The sequence below is a fragment of the Salvelinus alpinus genome, chromosome 4, assembly GCF_045679555.1.
Source record: "Salvelinus alpinus chromosome 4, SLU_Salpinus.1, whole genome shotgun sequence".
In the NCBI taxonomy this organism is placed as follows: Eukaryota; Metazoa; Chordata; class Actinopteri; order Salmoniformes; family Salmonidae; genus Salvelinus; species Salvelinus alpinus.
In genome coordinates, this window is record NC_092089.1 from 24050240 (window position 1) to 24072436 (window position 22197).

Sequence of the window (22197 nt, forward strand, 5' to 3'; positions counted from 1 at the left end):
GACAGCATAGGCAGCAGCTCTATACAGATGAGATGATGACTTGGAATGAAATAATAAAGTCATCAAATAAAATAAATGTTTTATTAAAGTAAAGTACTGTGAATACATGATGGTTAATAAGTGATCAGCAGTAATGGGCCGTCACTACCATCATGGGACTTTTATTAATGGTTTTATTCTGTGTTACAGCATTCAACTCGCATAGTGCATTTAATGTTAAAACATTTTTTTGCTGTGATTTAAAAATAAATTATGGAACCGAAACCGAACTGACCTCAAAAAGCACTAATTGCTCAGCACTATTGACTAGGATCATTCAATTTCTCTGTCGATAAGTCTAATGATGCAATAACTTCTAACAGTAACTGTATCCACTGGTGAGTTGGTAGAGAGTGAGGTGATTGCCATCTAAGAGCCATCTTTTTTTGCGGCAGTGCTGCCTCATACACATTGACTTAGTTGCTGAGACACAAAGACACTGATAAAATGAAAGATACACTGGTACCTAGATCCCCTGACTGACAGCCGGCCTGGGAAATGGGCCTCCAACTCTCATCAAATTACACAGGCCTGAATCCTCAGTGTACATTACATTACTGTCTGGTACACCCAGCATATCTCCTCCCCGCTCTTCCCTCCAGGACCCTGAGTTTCTCCTGATCCACTTATACTGACCAGAAAAATCTCCAAGCATTCGTTGTTAAAGGACACGCATCACAAAGCATCACATTGTCATGAAAAACAAAACAAAAAACAGACACCCGTCCCTCAGTGGAGGCTGCTGAGGGGAGAACGGCTCATAATAATAATGGCTGGAACAAGCTTATGAAATGGCATCAGACACATGGGAACCAACCTCCTGTGCTGTCCCTACCTCCCTCATCTCTACTCCTCCTCCTCCTGAGTGCTCCACCTGTGGTTCGGCTGCAATTCCCCTCCTGGTCAGCGGGGTGTAGCAATGAGCTGGTAGTGACGCGGCACGTTAGTGAAACTGCTGAACTCTGGGCTGAGGTCAATGCTGTCAGGTCCTCCAGGGCAGGAGAAGGAGAAATGTTGCAGCAGAGACACCAGGAACAGAAAGATCTCCATACGAGCCAGAGACTCTCCCACACAGGCACGCTTACCTGCAGAGAAAGCCAAGAAGGCGGGGTTCTTCTGGAAGTTTCCGTTCTGATCAAGGAAGTGATTGGGATTGAAGGTTGTGGGCGTGGCCCAGTGGTCCTGGTCTCTCAGAACAGAGTGCAGCATTGGAAGGATCACGGTGCCCTGAGGGATAGTGTACCCTCTGAATGAGATATTCTTGGTGGCATAGTGCGGGAGGTTCAATGGGGCGATGTCCAGGAAGCGCTGCACCTCGTGGATGACGGCTTCTGTGAAGGGGAGGTACTTCCTGTCCTCCATCTGAGGGACGCGTTGTCGGCCAATCACTGTGTCGATCTCCTGCTGAACGTGCTCCTGAATGTCGGGGTATTTGAGGAGCAGCATGAAGGCATATCTGAGAGTGGTGCTGGTGGTCTCTGTTCCTGCAAGGAAGAGGTCCAACACTGTGGACACCAGGTTCTCGTAATGGAACTCAGAGGAGGACACATCCTTCTCCTGTTTGAGTCTGGTGAGGAAGGAGTCTGTGAAGTCTCTAGGGTTGCCTGGGTCAATGGTCTCCTGGTGCTCGTGGATCTTTTTCATCACAAAGCCTCTCAGCTCGTCCATCTGGCCGAACACGACTTGCTGCCGACCAGGCAGGTGTTCCATCAGCCAGGGGAAGATGTTGTACAGCTGTCCACAGGGGCTGCTTCCAAAGCGCAGTACAGCTGAGAGGATGTTGAGCAAGTGCAGGAAGTTGTCATCGTCATAGCCGAAGCGCTGGCCGAACACCAGGGAGCAGATGACGTTGGACACGGTGCGACTCAGGAATGGATGAGGATCGAAGGGCACGGCTTTAGTGGCATCCAGACTGTCTATGAGGTGTTGGCTCTCCTCCTGTACCCACTCCTCCATCCTCTTACGGCCCATCCCAAAGTCTCTCAGCGTGGTCAGGGTGAAACGACGCAACTGGCGCCAACGCTCCCCATTACTGATGGCCAGGCCGTATCCCCTGGTAACTAGGACCAGGAAGGGGACAGGAGCTCGTCCTGTGAAATCCTCAGCCTGGTCCACCAGAGCCTCCTTGACTGCCTCGTACCCCACCAGCACCACGGCTCGCTGGGGCCCAAGATACACTGTCATCACTGGCCCATACACACCACTCCACTTGGTGAGGGTCTTGAAGGGGGCCTGTTTGTCCATCTGATGCAGGTTGCCTAGCAGCGGCAGGGTGCAGGGTCCAGGGGGTAGATGGACATGTCTCTGTCTCCTCAGCCTGAACAACCACAGTAGAAGTAACAACACCAGGCCTCCCAACACCACGCTACTACACATCTCCATTGTTCCAGCCTGCAAAACAAACAACAACGTCTCTTGTTATTGTTCTTCTTGTTATGTAGTACTATATTGCATCACTCCAATATTGTATCCTTCTGCGCGCCAGGATACATTCAGAGTAAGAATTTTTTGATTAGTCCTGTGTACTGGGTTATGTTGCGGATGCCCCCCTTAAATAGCTGCAGCGGCACTACTTCCACCTATTCTCTTCCTCTGCGCATTCCTGAGAGGATTTGCTAGGTAAGAGCTGTATCTTAGTGTATAGGGCAGACGTATACCCACAGCTATTCAATAGCTTGGAGCAGCTAGCTAGCCTCTCCATCTGGGTGCTCTGTTGTCCCCATCCTCTTTTCCCTTAGAAACGCACATACAGCTCTATTACACTGCCGGTGTTACACAGAGAGAAACTACCATGTCCAGTATGGTGTTTCACTGTGAGAAAGGAAAGGTGTCTGTCCACAGGCAGCGGCCTGCGTCTCAGAAGGCGGAGCCCAGCTGTCAATCTGAAACACACACAGCCAATGCTGCTGTCCCATGCATAGAGACATTAAACACTGGACACTTCCTTTTATACTGCTTTTCACACGGTGTATTTATACACTGGACTTTTGACATGTTATTATTCTAATATAATTACTACTGTACATTGCATTTTTTGTTAGTGTTTATACACACCGCGTATTTATATACTGGACTCTTGACATAACTAATATAAAGTATTTACTAGGGGTGTAACGGTTCGCTAAACCCACGGTTCAGTACGTATTGCGGTTTTGGCGTCACGGTTCGGTTTTGGGTCTGATACAGCGGAAAAATGAAATTCCAACCGTTACTGTAGTTAATTTTAGCAGTTAATAAAAGTTTTAAAAAGCATCCTTGGACCCGTTCTGAAATGACCTTGGGCTTTCCCACCCGGCCAAATATGCATTAATACATTTTTCAATGTCGACAAGAGACCCGTTCCGAAAGGACCCGAGGAAGACCAGTTCCGTATAGACGTGGTCGGATCAGAGTGAGGGAAGCAGCAGAAAAGTCAATTTGTAAGCTACTTTATTCACCAGAGCTGATACAGCGTGAGGGAGAGCAGGCGGAGGAGGGGCCTTGTGAGGAAGAGGTGCCTTGTGGTGAGTGTACTGTGAGCAAGTGAAACAGGAGCAAGAAGGAGGGAGGGAGAGGCAGCAACCAACCGAACTGACTTGCGCTACTATACTAACTTCTAGCTTGTCATAGCTAGGTTGTTTATCATCCAATATGATTACGTAGTACCTGTCTTGACTGCATCAAACCTTGAGAAGCTAGTTGGCTAAGATAGCTAGCTAAGTTAGCTAGCCAGATAGCTAGGCTAATTGAGTCTTCATTTGCTTTCTCCCTGTCCTACAGCATTTTTCTGCACCCGCTATAACATCTTCTAAACTGTGTATGCGGCCAATACATTTTCATTTGATTTGACGTGCTTGCCGCCGGCCTTGGCAGCCTCTCACAGTCCCAAAGAGCAAACTGAGAGAGGCAGGTGGAGCTCCCATGGGTACTGAAGACATTGCTGGAGGGCTACGAACTCCAATTCCGTTGCCGGTATCGCATCAGTTCTGGTGCCTATGTCTCAGGGTCTTCTGGTGTTGAAGCCCTGGTTGACTGAATATTTCTGAATGGGTTCAGATGAAAGGAGTGTCGACCTCCATCCTAACCCCGCATTCTGGACAAGGGTTCTGTCTGAGTGACGTGTGAACCGGCCATTACAGTTGTCCACATGTCGCTGGTTAACTAGGGGCTTCCCCCAGCGTGCTGTGCTCGGCCGGGGCAATGTACACTTAATTTCACAGACGCAGCCAATGCAAAAGGTTTTATCGGCTTTCGTTTGCTAGCGTGAGAGAGTTCTGGGCCAGGGCCTACCTGAACAGACTCTCATGTTGTTACTGCAGCATTTTGGCTGTCCGGCAGGCTTTTGCCTTTTGCTGTGGTGGTGCATTCTTTTGGAGGAGTTACTATCTCGTGGGCCCTGCTCAGAGTTCACCTCTCGGACGTTTGCGCCTCGGCCAGTTGGGTGCTGTCTAGCACATGTTGACCCATCTATGTGGTCAGGAGGGCTGTTCTTGGTGTTGTATCTGCTTCCCTGGAAAGGGGCGGAGGGACACATGACTGCTCTGAGCTCAGTCCGGACTGAACTTTGCTCTTTGTCTGGCCAAAGACTAGTTCACTGATTCATCTGGTACTGTGATACCATATTGGAGTGATCCAATATAGTGCTACATAACAAAGGCTACATACAGTATGTAACCATGGTTATGGGAGGTATTGGATTACTCCAATCCTTTTTGTCGGTGATCTACGGCGCCTTGAATTCCCAATTCAATATTATCCACAACAATTCCACAAATTCAAATGTAATTCCCTCAGGCTTTCAAGCTCGTCATGTCACTATTCAGACAGCCTACAGTAGCTATACTGGACATGTAGGAATACACTCTTAGAAAACAAGGTGCTATCTAGAACCTAAAAGGGTTTTTCGGATGTCCCCATAGGAGAACCATTTTCTGTTCCAGGTAGAACCCTGTTGGGTTCCATGTAGAACCCTTTCCCCAGGGTTCTACATGGAACCCAAAATAGTTATACCTGTAACCAAAAAGGGTTATCCTACAGGGACAGCCGAAGAACCCTTTTGGAACGATTTTTTCTAAGAGCGTGGATTATTAAATACAAATCCTACAGAACATTTTGATACTATGTGCATTAATTCCATTACCTGGGAAATGTACAAATATTAAATTCCAAAGATTTAAATGTTTTTAGAATTATAATTCACTTCCAATTTAAAAAAATCCAAACTGTTTAATTTCAATTCAAATTCCATAACTGAAAAAAAATACAAAATTGAATTAAAAAACATTCTCCACTTCAGGAGTGAATTCAAGAATTGAAATGAAATTTCTAATTAAATTGGAATTGACTCCTGGACTAACATGAAAATCATTACTCGTAATGTATCCTGCGGCACGGAAGGATACCATAATGGAGTGAGCCAATAACTCACATAACCGTGTTTACATACTTAACCTTCGTTGTTGTTGTTTCTTCTTTAACCCACCTATCTATCTTTAGTGTTTTCCTTCTCTCTGTGTTGTTCTCGGTCTCTGTTGCCTGCCTGACTGTGTGTGTGTGTGTGTGTGTGTGATGCAGATGTTTGCAGAGATAAGGGTGTGTGTTGGAACTTACTGTACTGGAACAGAAGTGAACAACGGATTATGTGATTGGCTGCTGAGTTGTGCTGACATACTTTACACAGATTGCACCTTCACCCCAATCCCTTCCTGCTTTTTAGAATCTGAGGCCAACATTAACAAAGCAGATGACAGTGCAGAAATCACCAGGAGTGGAAAGGACTAATATCTAATACTGTGTCTGTCTCGGTTTTAAAACTTTTATTTGTATTTTTTATTAAACACATTTCCCCCAGGAAATGTTTACTGTTTTTAACCTAATTTCCTGCAATTATGTGTATTTTGACATGGCTATAGGCCTATGACCAGGGTGGAAAACAGGTCAGATGTATTCAGGACGACTTCGTTACTGGACAGTGAGGTTAAAAGTATATGGACAGTGACACATTGTTTGTTGTTTTGGCTCTGTTCTCCAGCACTTTGAATTTGAAATGATACAATGTCTATAAGGTTAAAGTGCAGACTCATCTTTAGGGTATTCATCCATATCAGATGAACTGTTTAGAAATTACAGCACTTTTTGTACATAGTCCCCCCATTGTAGGGAACCAAAAGTATTTGGACAAATGTATTTATAAGTGTATTAAAGTAGTCAAAAGTTGTGTATTTGTTCCCATATTCCTAGCACGCAATGACTACATCAAGCTTGTGACTCTACAAACGTGTTGGATGCTTTCGCAATTTGCTTTGGTTGTGTTTCAGATCATTTTGTGCCCAATATAAAGGAATAGTATTGTAAATACTTTTATTGTAAATAAAAATAGAATATGTTTCTTAACACTTCTACGTGAATGTGGATACTACCATGATTATGGATAATCATGAATGAATCGTGAATAATGATGTGTGAGAAAGTTACAGACGTACAAAGATCATACCCCTTACCCGGTTCACTTCCATGCTCACTGAAGACCGTGATAATACTCCATTCTGCTGGCTGGTTGAGACGCTTTAGAAGCCACGTTGATGGTATGGACAGAATCCACTTTGAGAAGCAACTTCTTGCTTAAGTCCTCCTTCCATTGTTGATAGCCGTGGAAGTTCTCAGGGATGAAATGTGCCCCTCAGATTGCTGATTGACGAGTAGATGCCCAATTCGCCCGCCTCATTCTCACAAACTTATCCAACTTATTAGAACGTTTTTCATTGCGTGCAAAAAACTTCACCAAACTAAAAACTTCACTAAACACTAAAAGGTTGATCAAAAAGGAGATTATGAGTACAAATGCAGTTGCTATTTTGATACTGTTACTCTCTTTACACCTACGAACAAACCCACGAGGACGGACACGAAGGCTGAGCTTGGCTTTGTATTTCCCCACCGTGTGACCCAGGAGGACACGAAGGCTGAGCTTGGCTTTGTATTTCCCCACCGTGTGACCGAGGAGGACACGAAGGCTGAGCTTGGCTTTGTATTTCCCCACCGTGTGACCCAGGAGGACACGAAGGCTGAGCTTGGCTTTGTATTTCCCCACCGTGTGACCCAGGAGGACACGAAGGCTGAGCTTGGCTTTGTATTTCCCCACCGTGTGACCCAGGAGGACACGAAGGCTGAGCTTGGCTTTGTATTTCCCCACCGTGTGACCCAGGAGGACTCGAAGGCTGAGCTTGGCTTTGTATTTCCCCACCGTGTGACCGAGGAGGACACGAAGGCTGAGCTTGGCTTTGTTTTTCCCCACCGTGTGACCCAGGAGGACACGAAGGCTGAGCTTGGCTTTGTATGTCCCCACCGTGTGACCGAGGAGGACACGAAGGCTGAGCTTGGCTTTGTTTTTCCCCACCGTGTGACCCAGGAGGACACGAAGGCTGAGCTTGGCTTTGTATTTCCCCACCGTGTGACCCAGGAGGACACGAAGGCTGAGCTTGGCTTTGTATTTCCCCACCGTGTGACCCAGGAGGACACGAAGGCCGAGCTTGGCTTTGTATTTCCCCACCGTGTGACCCAGGAGGACACGAAGGCCGAGCTTGGCTTTGTATTTCCCCACCGTGTGACCCAGGAGGACACGAAGGCTGAGCTTGGCTTTGTATTTCCCCACCGTGTGACCCAGGAGGACACGAAGGCTGAGCTTGGCTTTGTATTTCCCCACCGTGTGACGCAGGAGGACACGAAGGCTGAGCTTGGCTTTGTATTTCCCCACCGTGTGACGCAGGAGGACACGAAGGCTGAGCTTGGCTTTGTATTTCCCACCGTGTGACGCTGACTGTACGGCGTTATTGTATTGTTTCAGAAGATAGAGCTGATTTGAAGAAAACCTCAAGCCCAACTTTAGAACAACATTACAATATTATTAATATTGATTTAAGAGTTTGTAATTTGGAATGTTTTCTTTTGGTGCTCTAAGTTACTATTAAATGTTTTTCTGGCATTGAGAAATAGGTGCTACACTCACATTAATATGAATCAATTTTCTGTTCTGTGCTATTAGTTTGTGTGTCTTGCTCTTTGCAAAACGCTGGTCAGTTGGTCTTAGGAAGCTTTTGTAGGCCCGCGGATCAATTTCCCAAAACGAAAGAAGAAAAGAAATCGGGGTCTCAATTTACAATTGAAAGTTAGAATAGTAGAAAATAAAAGGTGCCATTTCAAAATGTGGTTTTGCATCAGCAGTTATTCTCTTGTTAAGTCAGTCACTGACAGTCACTCAACTAGCCCATGTCCGCTAACCATTTTAGATTGGTAAATTAGTCTAGCCAGCAATCTAAACTTGTAGTAATCATGGACGAATTACCGACCGGCTGGGGGGGGGGTATTGATTTTCTTCGTCACTCTCACTTAGATATCATACTCAAAACTGCAAACATTTCTCTCCACTCTATGGCAAAATGTGTAGAATTGCAGGAAATTAGCTTTAAAACTGCACATTTTCATCTCTGGCCCATGGAACAATTAGTAGAACTGCAGAAAACTTGCTTAAAAATTGCTACATTTTCTCTACACTATAATTGCAGGAATTCCAGGCAATTCATTCTAAAGCTTAGAAATTTCACTTAGGGCCCCCAAAAGTCTAGGGCCGGCTCTGACTGCATGTGTTTGTATGGATGAGGGTACGCAGACCCGCGAGCCACTGCGGCCCTTCATGATGAGTTCCGATTTTTTGTGGCCCCTACCCCAATCAAAGTTGCCTATCCCTGTAAAAGAGCATTGTGACTTTTAATAAAATAAAATAGTATTAGTCGCATGCGCTGAATACAACAGGTGTAGTAGACCTTACAGTAAAATGCTTACTAACAAGCTCTTTCCCAACGATGCAGTTTAAATTAGAAAATAAAAACACAAGAGAAACTAGCTGGTAATTTTCCGTGAAGAAACATTTGTTGTAGTCGAAGAAGTTTAAAACGTTGTTCTTCAGCGAAGCAGTGACATATAGTCAAAGTTAATTCTAATAAAATATCAGGTCTGACTACTATATCAACCTTATTACTTTGGAGTGTGGGGCAGTTAGATCACGTTTCATCACAAATAACTACACTCAGACTAATACTTTTACCCAATCGGACTTTTAGGTTATTATTTGGGGAAAGAAATATGATGGTGCATCTAGTGGAAGAAGTTTAAAAGTTTGTTGCTGTTGAAGAATGTAGGCTGCTGTAGTAGAGGGAGGGACTGTTTTATACATGGTAGATAGTAGCCTTCAGTGGGAGACTAGGTGGTAGTAGTAGAGGGGGGGACTGTTTTATACATGGTAGATAGTAGCCTTCAGTGGGAGACTAGGTGGTAGTAGTAGATGGAGGGACTGTTTTATACATGGTAGATAGTAGCCTTCAGTGGGAGACTAGGTGGTAGTAGTAGAGGGAGGGACTGTTTTATACATGGTAGATAGTAGCCTTCAGTGGGAGACTAGGTGGTAGTAGTAGAGGGGGGGACTGTTTTATACATGGTAGATAGTAGCCTTCAGTGGGAGACTTGGTGGTAGTAGTAGAGGGAGGGACTGTTTTATACATGGTAGATAGTAGCCTTCAGTGGGAGACTAGGTGGTAGTAGTAGAGGGAGGGACTGTTTTATACATGGTAGATAGTAGCCTTCAGTGGGAGACTAGGTGGTAGTAGTAGAGGGAGGGACTGTTTTATACATGGTAGATAGTAGCCTTCAGTGGGAGACTAGGTGGTAGTAGTAGAGGGAGGGACTGTTTTATACATGGTAGATAGTAGCCTTCAGTGGGAGACTAGGTGGTAGTAGTAGAGGGGGGGGACTGTTTTATACATGGTAGATAGTAGCCTTCAGTGGGAGACTAGGTGGTAGTAGTAGAGGGAGGGACTGTTTTATACATGGTAGATAGTAGCCTTCAGTGGGAGACAAGGTGGTAGTAGTAGATGTGGTAAGTAGCCCAGAAGTACTAGTACATGGTAAGTAGCCCAGAAGTACATTGCAGTAGTAAAAGTGAATGTTTTAGATAGGTAGGCCATGGGTTAGCTATAGTAAGTGAGGTCGCTAATTTGGTTAGTTAATTGTTATAGCAGGTTAGTTTAATGAGTTGGGGTGAGCTGTATGCCTCCCCCAGTGCTATAATTTGGTTAGTTAGTTGTTATAGCGGGTTAGTTTCATGAGTTGGGGTGAGCTGTATGCCTCCCCCAGTGCTATAATTTGGTTAGTTAGTTGTTATAGCAGGTTAGTTTCATGAGTTGGGGTGAGCTGTATGCCTCCCCCAGTGCTATAATTTGGTTAGTTAGTTGTTATAGCAGGTTAGTTTCATGAGTTGGGGTGAGCTGTATGCCTCCCCCAGTGCTATAATTTGGTTAGTTAGTTGTTATAGCAGGTTAGTTTAATGAGTTGGGGTGAGCTGTATGCCTCCCCCAGTGCTATAATTTGGTTAGTTAGTTGTTATAGCAGGTTAGTTTAATGAGTTGGGGTGAGCTGTATGCCTCCCCCAGTGCTATAATTTGGTTAGTTAGTTGTTATAGCGGGTTAGTTTAATGAGTTGGGGTGAGCTGTATGCCTCCCCCAGTGCTATAATTTGGTTGGTAGAATATATTTTGATTTCAGATTTAAATAGCAGAGAAGTAGACAAATTTTTTATGTACGTTTTTGGGAAAGCGGTTAATTCTGAAAACAGACATTTATATTAACAGTGTTGCACTTCTCATGTAGCCTAATTTGGGCCAGCTAAAAGCCTTACCACCGATCACGCAACATTATGGACTAAACGTTCAAATCCTGTTGCTGCAGGATTATTTTGCTTTGGCAATACTGGTCAAATGAAGATCCTACATCTGTATGTTTAAGACACAGCAACCGAGACTAACTGGTATCAGGCTTTGAATTATGAAACACCATGAATGATACGAAACGCAACTGAAAATGGATGGTTCACTCAGTAGGCTTTGTACACTAATTGAGCAGACTGACAGAGATGAATTTGTTGTGTAGAGATGTGCACAGGAGAGCACTCATATAGGATCCCAGAACCCATCATGTGACTAATTACCTTGATTGTTGTTATCCAATTAGGCGGTTCATAATTGATGCTCCTCCAAGTTAATATTTGCATAATTAAAACATCTTGTTTTTTCCCCCATTTCAGTTTCATGTAAATGCTTTCAAGGACCAAATGAGGTGTCATCATCCTAGAAAATCCAATTAGATTCAGCAATTTGTCTTTTCCACTTTTTGAATTTCAAAGCATAGATTTGTGATTTGTTTGGCATTTTTCTTTTGAATGCTTGTAATTATTGGGAGTGATGGGGGAGAGTGCGGCATAGACAGAGTTTCTGCTTTCACAGGATGCAGCTGATCTTATTGTCATGACTCAGTATTGGGCTGTGGTGTCAGAGGCTCCTGGTGTGGATGTGTCTATGAGTCATCTGATAGGATGCTGATGAATGACTCTGCTAAGGAATAATAATGCTCAGAGTTGACTTTATGTTGAGAGTCAATCCAAACACGTACTGTATGATCATTTAGTTCTGTTGATGATTTTTTGATAATCACTATTTGTAGGTGTAGCCTTATAATTGATAAGGATGTTCACTTTTTCCTACCCTCAGTCTTTATTTGTTGTTAGTAACTTTCTTTTTACCAAGACATGTAGGAGTCCTTACCCTTTGTATCTCTCTCTCTCTCTACTCTCCAAGGCTAAACCACTAAGGAAACTGATCCAGCAGACCTTCAAACAATTTGCCAACCTAAACGATGAACAGAGCATTCACAAGTTCTTTGAGATCCTGTCTCCCATTTACAGATTCGACAAGGAATGTTTTAAATGTGCCCTTGGGGTAAGTAGGCTAGTGATAGACGTTTCACTATCCCTCTGTGATAACGGTTGGCTGTCCTCAGGGAAACCCTGGCTTGCAGGGTTCCAGATAGGAAGAGCTCAGCTCAGTAGCCTTAAGGATGTGTTTCACAGTGACACCTGCTGGGCATGACAAACACTGTTTCTTTCATCTGTCTTTCTGTCTGTCTGTCCATCGCTCGCTCGCTCTCTCTGTCTGTCCTGCCTGTCTCTGTGTCCATCTCTGTGTTTGTCTTCTAGTCCAGTTGGATTATCTCTGTGGAGCTTGCCATTGGACCTGAGGAGGGCATCAGCTACCTGACAGACAAAGGATCAACTGTGAGTACTTCTGATTTATCAAGGCTTTTCTTTATTCACCTTTTATTCACATTCTTCTGTACATTTTGTAGAATTGCATTTCCTACCCAATTCAGGTCTTATTCAGTCGTTCAGTGACGTTCAGGCTAGCCAGGAAGATGATAACCACCATGGATGTTTCATTCTGTGCTTTCTGTTCTGTCCGTGTGTTCAGCCGACACATCTGGCCAACTTCACCCAGGTACAGACCATCCAGTACTCCAGCACGGAGGACAAGGTGCGCCAGGGGATGCTGCTGCTCAATGTGTCTGGAGCCCCGGAGGTACTGTGTATGTGTGTGAGCGTGTATGAATTCAGTAACATGCCCTGCAGTGGCCTCAGTGAGGTTATTTCCAGCACTATAGCTGGTTGACAGATGAGGAACTCTGAGCAGTAAACACTTGATTGACCACTAAGGGATTCTCCAAGGGAAGAAGACGCACCCCTGATACTAGCAAAACATACTCCTCCCTGCATGGGTTCTTTGATGGACTGTGTGTGTGTGTGTGTGTGTGTGTGTGTGTGTGTGTGTGTGTGTGTGTGTGTGTGTGTGTGTGTGTGTGTGTGTGTGTGTGTGTGTGTGTGTGTGTGTGTGTGTGTGTGTGTGTGTGTGTGTGTGTGTGTGTGTGTGTGTGTTCGTCCTCTCACTTATCTCCTTTGATGTGCTGTGGTTTGTCCTAACTGGAGGTCTCAGATGGAGGAGGCAGCCCTGCTGATGAAGCCTCTTTGTTGCTTGTCTGTCTGACTGACTGACTGACTGTCTGACTCTGTTTGACTGTCTGTCTGTCTGTGTATCTGTGTGTGTCTGCAGCCTCTGACGGTGACCACAGCGTCTCTGAACACGGCAGAGAACATGGCTGACCTGATAGACGGATACTGTCGCCTGGTCAACGGAGTCTCCCAGTCCTTCATCGTCCGCGTTCAAAAGGGTACACTAACACTGCTGCTGACACCTTTACACTGAGTGGAGTGGTTTTACACACACCCACAATAATAACAGGATCTGGATAATAACAAGGCCGACTCAGAGAAAGAGGGAACGTCTGAAAAACAGTGAGCAGACATTGCCCTTTTCCTCTATGTAGTGGAAGTTCAGACTGACAGCCCTGCTGTGTTGTGTACTGTGGACAATGGACTTGACTCTGTTAGAGCAGCGGTGGAAAGAGCTGCAGACTCCACTGCACTGAGGCTGGATTGTAGACTCACAGATTGATAGATGCAATAGGATTTATTTGACCTTTATCTATACAGGTATGTCCATGAAGAACACATTCTTATTTACAATGACGACCTGTCAAACACATCAATACTTAACAAAAATCAATTACACAATACACATCTATATACACATCAATTACACAATACACATCAATTACACAACACACATCTATATACACATAAATTACACAATACACATCTATATTCACATCGTTTACCAAATACTCATCGATATACACATCAATTACACAATACACATTGATATGCACATCAATTACACAATACACATCGATATACACATCAATTACACAATACACATCGATATACACATCAATTACACAATACACATCTATATACACATCAATTACTCAATACACACTTATATAGACATCAATTACTCAATACACGTCTATATTCACATCAATTACACAATACACACTTATATACACATCAATTACTCAATACACACTTATATACACATCAATTACTCAATACACGTCTATATTCACATCAATTACACAATACACGAAAAGCAAACCCAAAACCCAGAAGGTAAAACATAATCATATGAAACAGACACATTCTTTAGTAAGTGAGCCCACATTCATCCACGACTTCATAAGTTTTGTAACCGATTTTCATTTGCGATTCTAGATGTGGTATTAATGTTGTAATTGGCATAATGTTTTTCCAGTAAGTCAGCCCAGTAGTAAACACATGGCTTTATGAGAGGCAGTTACAGAGCTGTTGAGGGACTCTGCCATTTCATTTCTACAGTCATTTAGAAAGCTGAACACAACAAATCAAATTGCCCGGAAACAGCTTTCACTACCATTCATTTCACTCAATGAATTCTGTCTTTTTAAAACATGAATGACTTCACACAGGAGAAAGAAGTATCCATTCAAGGCATAGGCTTCTAGGGGCTCTTCTCTGCTTTAGGCTCATAAATGAAAGAATGTTCCATATTTGATGTCTCATATTATGAAATTATATTAATAATGATGAATGTGTGAGTGTAGGCATTCGAATGGATCCTGTTGATGGACTGTAACTGTACTGCTAACCCTACATCTAACTGATGGACTGTAACTGTACTGCTAACCCTACATCTAACTGATGGACTGTAACTGTACTGCTAACCCTACATCTAACTGCCTCTAACAATCACCAACAGAGGGAGAGAGAGCGCTACCTTCCATCCCAAAGTCCACCCCAAAGTAAGTACATGTCTCTCTCTACTCTCTATCCTCTATCTCTCTCTCTCCTATCTCTTCTCTCTCTCTCCCATCTCTTCTCTCTCTCTCCTATCTCTTCTCTCTCTCTCCTATCTCTTCTCTCTCTCTCCTATCTCTTCTCTCTCTCTCCTATCTCTCTCCTATCTCTTCTCTCTCTCTCTCCTATCTCTTCTCTCTCTCTCTCCTATCTCTTCTCTCAATTCAATTTTTTCAATTCAAGGGGCTTTATTGGCATGGGAAACATGTGTTAACATTGCCAAAGCAAGTGAGGTAGGTAATATACAAAAGTCAAATAAACAATAAAAATGAACAGTAAACATTACACATACAGAAGTTTCAAAACAATAAAGACATTACAAATGTCATATTATATATATGCAGTGTTGTAACAATGTACAAATGGTTAAAGCACACAAGTTAAAATAAATAAACATAAATATGGGTTGTATTTACAGTGGTGTTTGTTCTTCACTGGTTGCCCTTTTCTTGTGGCAACAGGTCACAAATCTTGCTGCTGTGATGGCACACTGTGGAATTTCACCCAGTAGATATGGGAGTTTATCAAAATTGGATTTGTTTTCGAATTCTTTGTGGATCTGTGTAATCTGAGGGAAATATGTCTCTCTAATATGGTCATACATTGGGCAGGAGGTTAGGAAGTGCAGCTCAGTTTCCACCTCATTTTGTGGGCAGTGTGCACATAGCCTGTCTTCTCTTGAGAGCCATGTCTGCCTACGGCGGCCTTTCTCAATAGCAAGGCTATGCTCACTGAGTCTGTACATAGTCAAAGCTTTCCTTAAGTTTGGGTCAGTCACAGTGGTCAGGTATTCTGCCACTGTGTACTCTCTGTTTAGGGCCAAATAGCATTCTAGTTTGCTCTGTTTTTTTGTTAATTCTTTCCAATGTGTCAAGTAATTATCTTTTTGTTTTCTCATGATTTGGTTGGGTCTAATTGTGCTGTTGTCCTGGGGCTCTGTGGGGTGTGTTTGTGTTTGTGAACAGAGCCCTAGGACCAGCTTGCTTAGGGGACTCTTCTCCAGGTTCATCTCTCTGTAGGTGATGGCTTTGTTATGGAAGGTTTGGGAATCGCTTCCTTTTAGGTGGTTGTAGAATTTAACGGCTCTTTTCTGGATTTTGATAATTAGTGGGTATCGGCCTAATTCTGCTCTGCATGCATTATTTGGTGTTCTACGTTGTACACGGAGGATATTTTTGCAGAATTCTGCATGCAGAGTCTCAATTTGGTGTTTGTCCCATTTTGTGAAATCTTGGTTGGTGAGCGGACCCCAGACCTCACAACCATAAAGGGCAATGGGCTCTATGACTGATTCAAGTATTTTTAGCCAGATCCTAATTGGTATGTTGAAATTTATGTTCCTTTTGATGGCATAGAAGGCCCTTCTTGCCTTGTCTCTCAGATCGTTCACAGCTTTGTGGAAGTTACCTGTGGTGCTGATGTTTAGGCCGAGGTATGTATAGTTTTTTGTGTGCTCTAGGGCAACGGTGTCTAGATGGAATTTGTGGTCCTGGTGACTGGACCTTTTTTGGAACACCATTATTTTGGTCTTACTGAGATTTACTGTCAGGGCCCAGGTCTGACAGAATCTGTGCAGAAGATCTAGGTGCTGCTGTAGGCCCTCCTTGGTTGGTGACAGAAGCACCAGATCATCAGCAAACAGTAGACATTTGACTTCGGATTCTAGTAGGGTGAGACCGGGTGCTGCAGACTGTTCTAGTGCCCGCGCCAATTCGTTGATATATATGTTGAAGAGGGTGGGGCTTAAGCTGCATCCCTGTCTCACCCCACGACCCTGTGTGAAGAAATGTGTGTGTTTTTTGCCAATTTTAACCGCACACTTGTTGTTTGTGTACATGGATTTTATAATGTCGTATGTTTTACCCCCAACACCACTTTCCATCAATTTGTATAGCAGACCCTCATGCCAAATTGAGTCGAAGGCTTTTTTGAAATCAACAAAGCATGAGAAGACTTTGCCTTTGTTTTGGTTTGTTTGGTTGTCAATTAGGGTGTGTAGGGTGAATACATGGTCTGTTGTACGGTAATTTGGTAAAAAGCCAATTTGACATTTGCTCAGTACATTGTTTTCATTGAGGAAATGTACGAGTCTGCTGTTAATGATAATGCAGAGTATTTTCCCAAGGTTACTGTTGACGCATATTCCACGGTAGTTATTGGGGTCAAATTTGTCTCCACTTTTGTGGATTGGGGTGATCAGTCCTTGGTTCCAAATATTGGGGAAGATGCCAGAGCTAAGGACGATGTTAAAGAGTTTTAGTATAGCCAATTGGAATTTGTTGTCTGTATATTTGATCATTTCATTAAGGATACCATCAACACCACAGGCCTTTTTGGGTTCTCTCTCTCTCTCCTATCTCTTCTCTCTCTCTCTCTCTCCTATCTCTTCTCTCTCTCTCCTATCTCTTCTCTCTCTCTTCTCTCTCTCTCCTATCTCTCTCCTATCTCATCTCTCTCTCTCTCCTATCTCTTCTCTCTCTCTCTCCTATCTCTTCTCTCTCTCTCTCCTATCTCTTCTCTCTCTCTCTCCTATCTCTTCTCTCTCTCTCTCTCTCCTATCTCTTCTCTCTCTCTTCTCTCTCTCTCCTATCTCTTCTCTCTCTCTCCTATCTCTTCTCTCTCTCTCCTATCTCTTCTCTCTCTCTCCTATCTCTTCTCTCTCTCTCCTATCTCTTCTCTCTCTCTCTCTCTCTCCTATCTCTTCTCTCTCTCTCCTATCTCTCCTCATCTCTCCTCTTTCTATCTCTCCTCTCTCTCTTTCTTTCTCTCATCTGGAATGTTTCTTCCAGGCAGCATATCAGGTTTCAGTCAGGTGCTCTGAAAACCAACACAAGCCTTGCTCCCCTCCTACTGCTTCTTTTTGGCAGAATCATGAGGAATTTCTCTGACCCTGTTCCTGTCTCCGTCCCCGGCCCTCTGACCCCCCAACCCCCTTTAACCATATCCTCTTGGATGTGCTGACGGGCCTACTTATCGGGATCCCCCCTGCAGCACCCCTGCCAAACATGCCCTGCCAGTGAATGGAATGGTCCTCGAACTGTCTATAACAGAGCCCAGTCATAGTGTCACAGTGTGGACAGGCCAGTCTGTCTTTCTGTTCTGGTGACTGGAGAAACAATCCTTTCACAGGGAAATGTACAGCATTCATCTGTTCAAACCTTTATTCCACAGAGTCTCCAACCATGAGAAGCGTTTGGATGGGGGGGTCCGGACAAGGGTTGCATGTGTCTCAGGTAGGACCTTCTCACTCTCTCTCTTTTCACGTCTCCTGGGTTTAGTGTCAGATGAGGTTTGGGGTCAGATGAGGTTTGGTATTGTACTGGGACTGTGAAGTTGTTGATACGTTGTCTTGTTGGGCTTTGCCATGATAACAAAACCGTTTTCCACACAGAAGCCTTTACTGAAATCACTATCTGCCATGTTAACTATCCCATAATTCACTGGTTTATTAGTGCATGCAGTGGTGACAGACAGGATGCAGTGGTGACAGACAGGATGCAGTGGTGACAGACAGGATGCAGTGGTGACAGACAGGATGCAGAGATGATTGACAGCCCATCAGTCAGCTAGATGTCTGACATGTCCTTTGATATGAGCTCTCTGATGCTCCGGTGGAGTTGAGCACATAGTCTGAGTAGAATAGTGAAAGTAGATATTGCTCCCTCTTCCTACACAATGTTCACCACATCCTAGTGGGCTGTTGAGGCACCATACGGCACCACAAGCTAGCTACATTACATGTTATAGTCTTCTGGTCCTATCTGGCGATGCCTAGTCCCAAATGGGACCCTATCCCCTTTATAGGGCACTATTTTTTACCAGGGCCCATAGGGATCCGGTCAAACGTAGTGCACTATATACAGTAGGGGATAGTGTGTCATTTAGACCCATCCCTAGTCATTGTCCCGTTAGAGTGCCCTGCTGGGGACACAGTCTATGACTGCTGCACCACAACAGAACTACCTGAGGAGGTTTTTCTATCCTTGTTGTTACTGTCACACGTGTGAAGGAAAGCACGTAAACTGCAGACAACACGGTGTGTCCCAAACATATCACAACAGCAGAGCTTGTACATTGGTTTAGAAACAAGACGTTTTTTTAGACGTGACCCCATCCACCAATCACGGTTGAGGCAGACCAGAGGACAATGCTGAATTGTCTTTTTGTTGTTGTGTAAGGACATACCATAGAAGAGTGATGTGGTTTGTTGTTGTGTAAGGGCATAACATAGAAGAGTGATGTGGTTTGTTGTTGTGTAAGGACATAACATAGAAGAGTGATGTGGTTTGTTGTTGTGTAAGGACATAACATAGAAGAGTGATGTGGTTTGTTGTTGTGTAAGGACATAACATAGAAGAGTGATGTGGTTTGTTGTTGTGTAAGGGCATAACATAGAAGAGTGATGTGGTTTGTTGTTGTGTAAGGACATACCATAGAAGAGTGATGTGGTTTGTTGTTGTGTAAGGACATACCATAGAAGAGTGATGTGGTTTGTTGTTGTGTAAGGACATAACATAGAAGAGTGATGTGGTTTGTTGTTGTGTAAGGACATAACATAGAAGAGTGATGTGGTTTGTTGTTGTGTAAGGGCATAACATAGAAGAGTGATGTGGTTTGTTGTTGTGTAAGGACATAACATAGAAGAGTGATGTGGTTTGTTGTTGTGTAAGGACATAACATAGAAGAGTGATGTGGTTTGTTGTTGTGTAAGGACATAACATAGAAGAGTGATGTGGTTTGTTGTTGTGTAAGGGCATAACATAGAAGAGTGATGTGGTTTGTTGTTGTGTAAGGACATACCATAGAAGAGTGATGTGGTTTGTTGTTGTGTAAGGACATAACATAGAAGAGTGATGTGGTTTGTTGTTGTGTAAGGACATAACATAGAAGAGTGATGTGGTTTGTTGTTGTGTAAGGACATAACATAGAAGAGTGATGTGGTTTGTTGTTGTGTAAGGGCATAACATAGAAGAGTGATGTGGTTTGTTGTTGTGTAAGGACATACCATAGAAGAGTGATGTGGTTTGTTGTTGTGTAAGGACATAACATAGAAGAGTGATGTGGTTTGTTGTTGTGTAAGGACATACCATAGAAGAGTGATGTGGTTTGTTGTTGTGTAAGGACATAACATAGAAGAGTGATGTGGTTTGTTGTTGTGTAAGGGCATAACATAGAAGAGTGATGTGGTTTGTTGTTGTGTAAGGACATAACATAGAAGAGTGATGTGGTTTGTTGTTGTGTAAGGACATAACATAGAAGAGTGATGTGGTTTGTTGTTGTGTAAGGACATAACATAGAAGAGTGATGTGGTTTGTTGTTGTGTAAGGGCATAACATAGAAGAGTGATGTGGTTTGTTGTTGTGTAAGGGCATAACATAGAAGAGTGATGTGGTTTGTTGTTGTGTAAGGACATAACATAGAAGAGTGATGTGGTTTGTTGTTGTGTAAGGGCATAACATAGAAGAGTGATGTGGTTTGTTGTTGTGTAAGGACATAACATAGAAGAGTGATGTGGTTTGTTGTTGTGTAAGGACATAACATAGAAGAGTGATGTGGTTTGTTGTTGTGTAAGGGCATAACATAGAAGAGTGATGTGGTTTGTTGTTGTGTAAGGACATAACATAGAAGAGTGATGTGGTTTGTTGTTGTGTAAGGGCATAACATAGAAGAGTGATGTGGTTTGTTGTTGTGTAAGGACATAACATAGAAGAGTGATGTGGTTTGTTGTTGTGTAAGGGCATAACATAGAAGAGTGATGTGGTTTGTTGTTGTGTAAGGACATAACATAGAAGAGTGATGTGGTTTGTTGTTGTGTAAGGACATAACATAGAAGAGTGATGTGGTTTGTTGTTGTGTAAGGACATAACATAGAAGAGTGATGTGGTTTGTTGTTGTGTAAGGACATAACATAGAAGAGTGATGTGGTTTGTTGTTGTGTAAGGGCATAACATAGAAGAGTGATGTGGTTTGTTGTTGTGTAAGGACATAACATAGAAGAGTGATGTGGTTTGTTGTTGTGTAAGGACATAACATAGAAGAGTGATGTGGTTTGTTGTTGTGTAAGGGTATAACATAGAAGAGTGATGTGGTTTGTTGTTGTGTAAGGACATAACATAGAAGAGTGATGTGGTTTGTTGTTGTGTAAGGGCATAACATAGAAGAGTGATGTGGTTTGTTGTTGTGTAAGGACATAACATAGAAGAGTGATGTGGTTTGTTGTTGTGTAAGGGCATAACATAGAAGAGTGATGTGGTTTGTTGTTGTGTAAGGACATAATATAGAAGAGTGATGTGGTTTGTTGTTGTGTAAGGACATAACATAGAAGAGTGATGTGGTTTGTTGTTGTGTAAGGACATAATATAGAAGAGTGATGTGGTTTGTTGTTGTGTAAGGACATAACATAGAAGAGTGATGTGGTTTGTTGTTGTGTAAGGGCATAACATAGAAGAGTGATGTGGTTTGTTGTTGTGTAAGGACATAACATAGAAGAGTGATGTGGTTTGTTGTTGTGTAAGGACATAACATAGAAGAGTGATGTGGTTTGTTGTTGTGTAAGGACATAACATAGAAGAGTGATGTGGTTTGTTGTTGTGTAAGGACATAACATAGAATAGTGATGTGGTTTGTTGTTGTGTAAGGACATACCATAGAAGAGTGATGTGGTTTGTTGTTGTGTAAGGACATAACATAGAAGAGTGATGTGGTTTGTTGTTGTGTAAGGACATAACATAGAAGAGTGATGTGGTTTGTTGTTGTGTAAGGACATAACATAGAAGAGTAATGTGGTTTGTTGTTGTGTAAGGACATAACATAGAAGAGTAATGTGGTTTGTTGTTGTGTAAGGACATAACATAGAAGAGTGATGTGGTTTGTTGTTGTGTAAGGACATAACATAGAAGAGTGATGTGGTTTGTTGTTGTGTAAGGACATAACATAGAAGAGTGATGTGGTTTGTTGTTGTGTAAGGACATAACATAGAAGAGTGATGTGGTTTGTTGTTGTGTAAGGACATAACATAGAAGAGTGATGTGGTTTGTTGTTGTGTAAGGACATAACATAGAAGAGTGATGTGGTTTGTTGTTGTGTAAGGACATAACATAGAAGAGTGATGTGGTTTGTTGTTGTGTAAGGACATAACGTAGAAGAGTGATGTGGTTTCTTGTTGTGTAAGGGCATAACATAGAAGAGTGATGTGGTTTGTTGTTGTGTAAGGGCATAACATAGAAGAGTGATGTGGTTTGTTGTTGTGTAAGGACATAACATAGAAGAGTGATGTGGTTTGTTGTTGTGTAAGGGCATAACATAGAAGAGTGATGTGGTTTGTTGTTGTGTAAGGACATAACATAGAAGAGTGATGTGGTTTGTTGGTTATCTAGCTGATATACTGGTGCAGTCTGGCTTAGATTTAGGTTCACATTTTTTGGGGGGGTTTAATTTATTGACACCTGTAAAACATCACTATGAATCAACCATCAGTCTGTTATCAGACGGCTCTGTAAAACATCACTATG

The 22197-nt window shown here is 43.1% G+C and overlaps 2 protein-coding genes and 1 pseudogene across 14 annotated transcripts in view; 1 reads left to right on the top strand and 2 right to left on the bottom strand.

Annotated features, from left to right (window-relative positions):
• The window catches only part of ptk2ab (protein tyrosine kinase 2ab), a 159553-nt gene that overhangs the window by 86107 nt on the left and 51249 nt on the right, over window positions 1–22197 (top strand). For all 10 annotated transcript variants that reach the window (XR_011674542.1, XR_011674543.1, XR_011674541.1 and 7 more), the window contains 6 exons: window positions 11700–11840; window positions 12098–12175; window positions 12369–12476; window positions 13005–13122; window positions 14589–14631; window positions 17858–17919. Coding sequence is in view for 7 of the 10 variants with exons in the window: in XM_071396157.1 (XP_071252258.1) it covers window positions 11700–11840; window positions 12098–12175; window positions 12369–12476; window positions 13005–13122; window positions 14589–14631; window positions 17858–17919 (550 nt within the window). In the remaining 3 variants the exon portion in view is untranslated. The remainder of the gene's footprint in view (window positions 1–11699; window positions 11841–12097; window positions 12176–12368; window positions 12477–13004; window positions 13123–14588; window positions 14632–17857; window positions 17920–22197) is intronic.
• On the bottom strand, window positions 63–5637 carry LOC139573095 (cytochrome P450 2F3-like). 4 transcript variants are annotated; one of them, XM_071396171.1, is made up of 2 exons: window positions 5501–5637; window positions 63–2430 (listed from the first exon to the last, which is right to left on the bottom strand). In XM_071396171.1, the coding sequence occupies exon 2, from the start codon at window positions 2419–2421 to the stop codon at window positions 943–945; it is 1479 nt and encodes a 492-aa protein (XP_071252272.1). In that variant the 5' UTR covers window positions 2422–2430; window positions 5501–5637; the 3' UTR covers window positions 63–942. The 4 variants fall into 4 exon arrangements, with proteins under 4 accessions (XP_071252272.1, XP_071252271.1, XP_071252273.1 ...); XM_071396170.1 differs by having other exon boundaries at window positions 5465–5598; XM_071396172.1 differs by having other exon boundaries at window positions 5470–5583.
• Window positions 14746–17258, bottom strand: LOC139572237 (DDRGK domain-containing protein 1-like; annotated as a pseudogene).

What these genes read in the sequence shown, in the direction of transcription:
- LOC139573095 (XM_071396171.1), bottom strand. Translation starts at nt 2,421, where the DNA reads ATGGAGATGTGTAGTAGCGTGGTGTTGGGAGGCCTGGTGTTGTTACTT.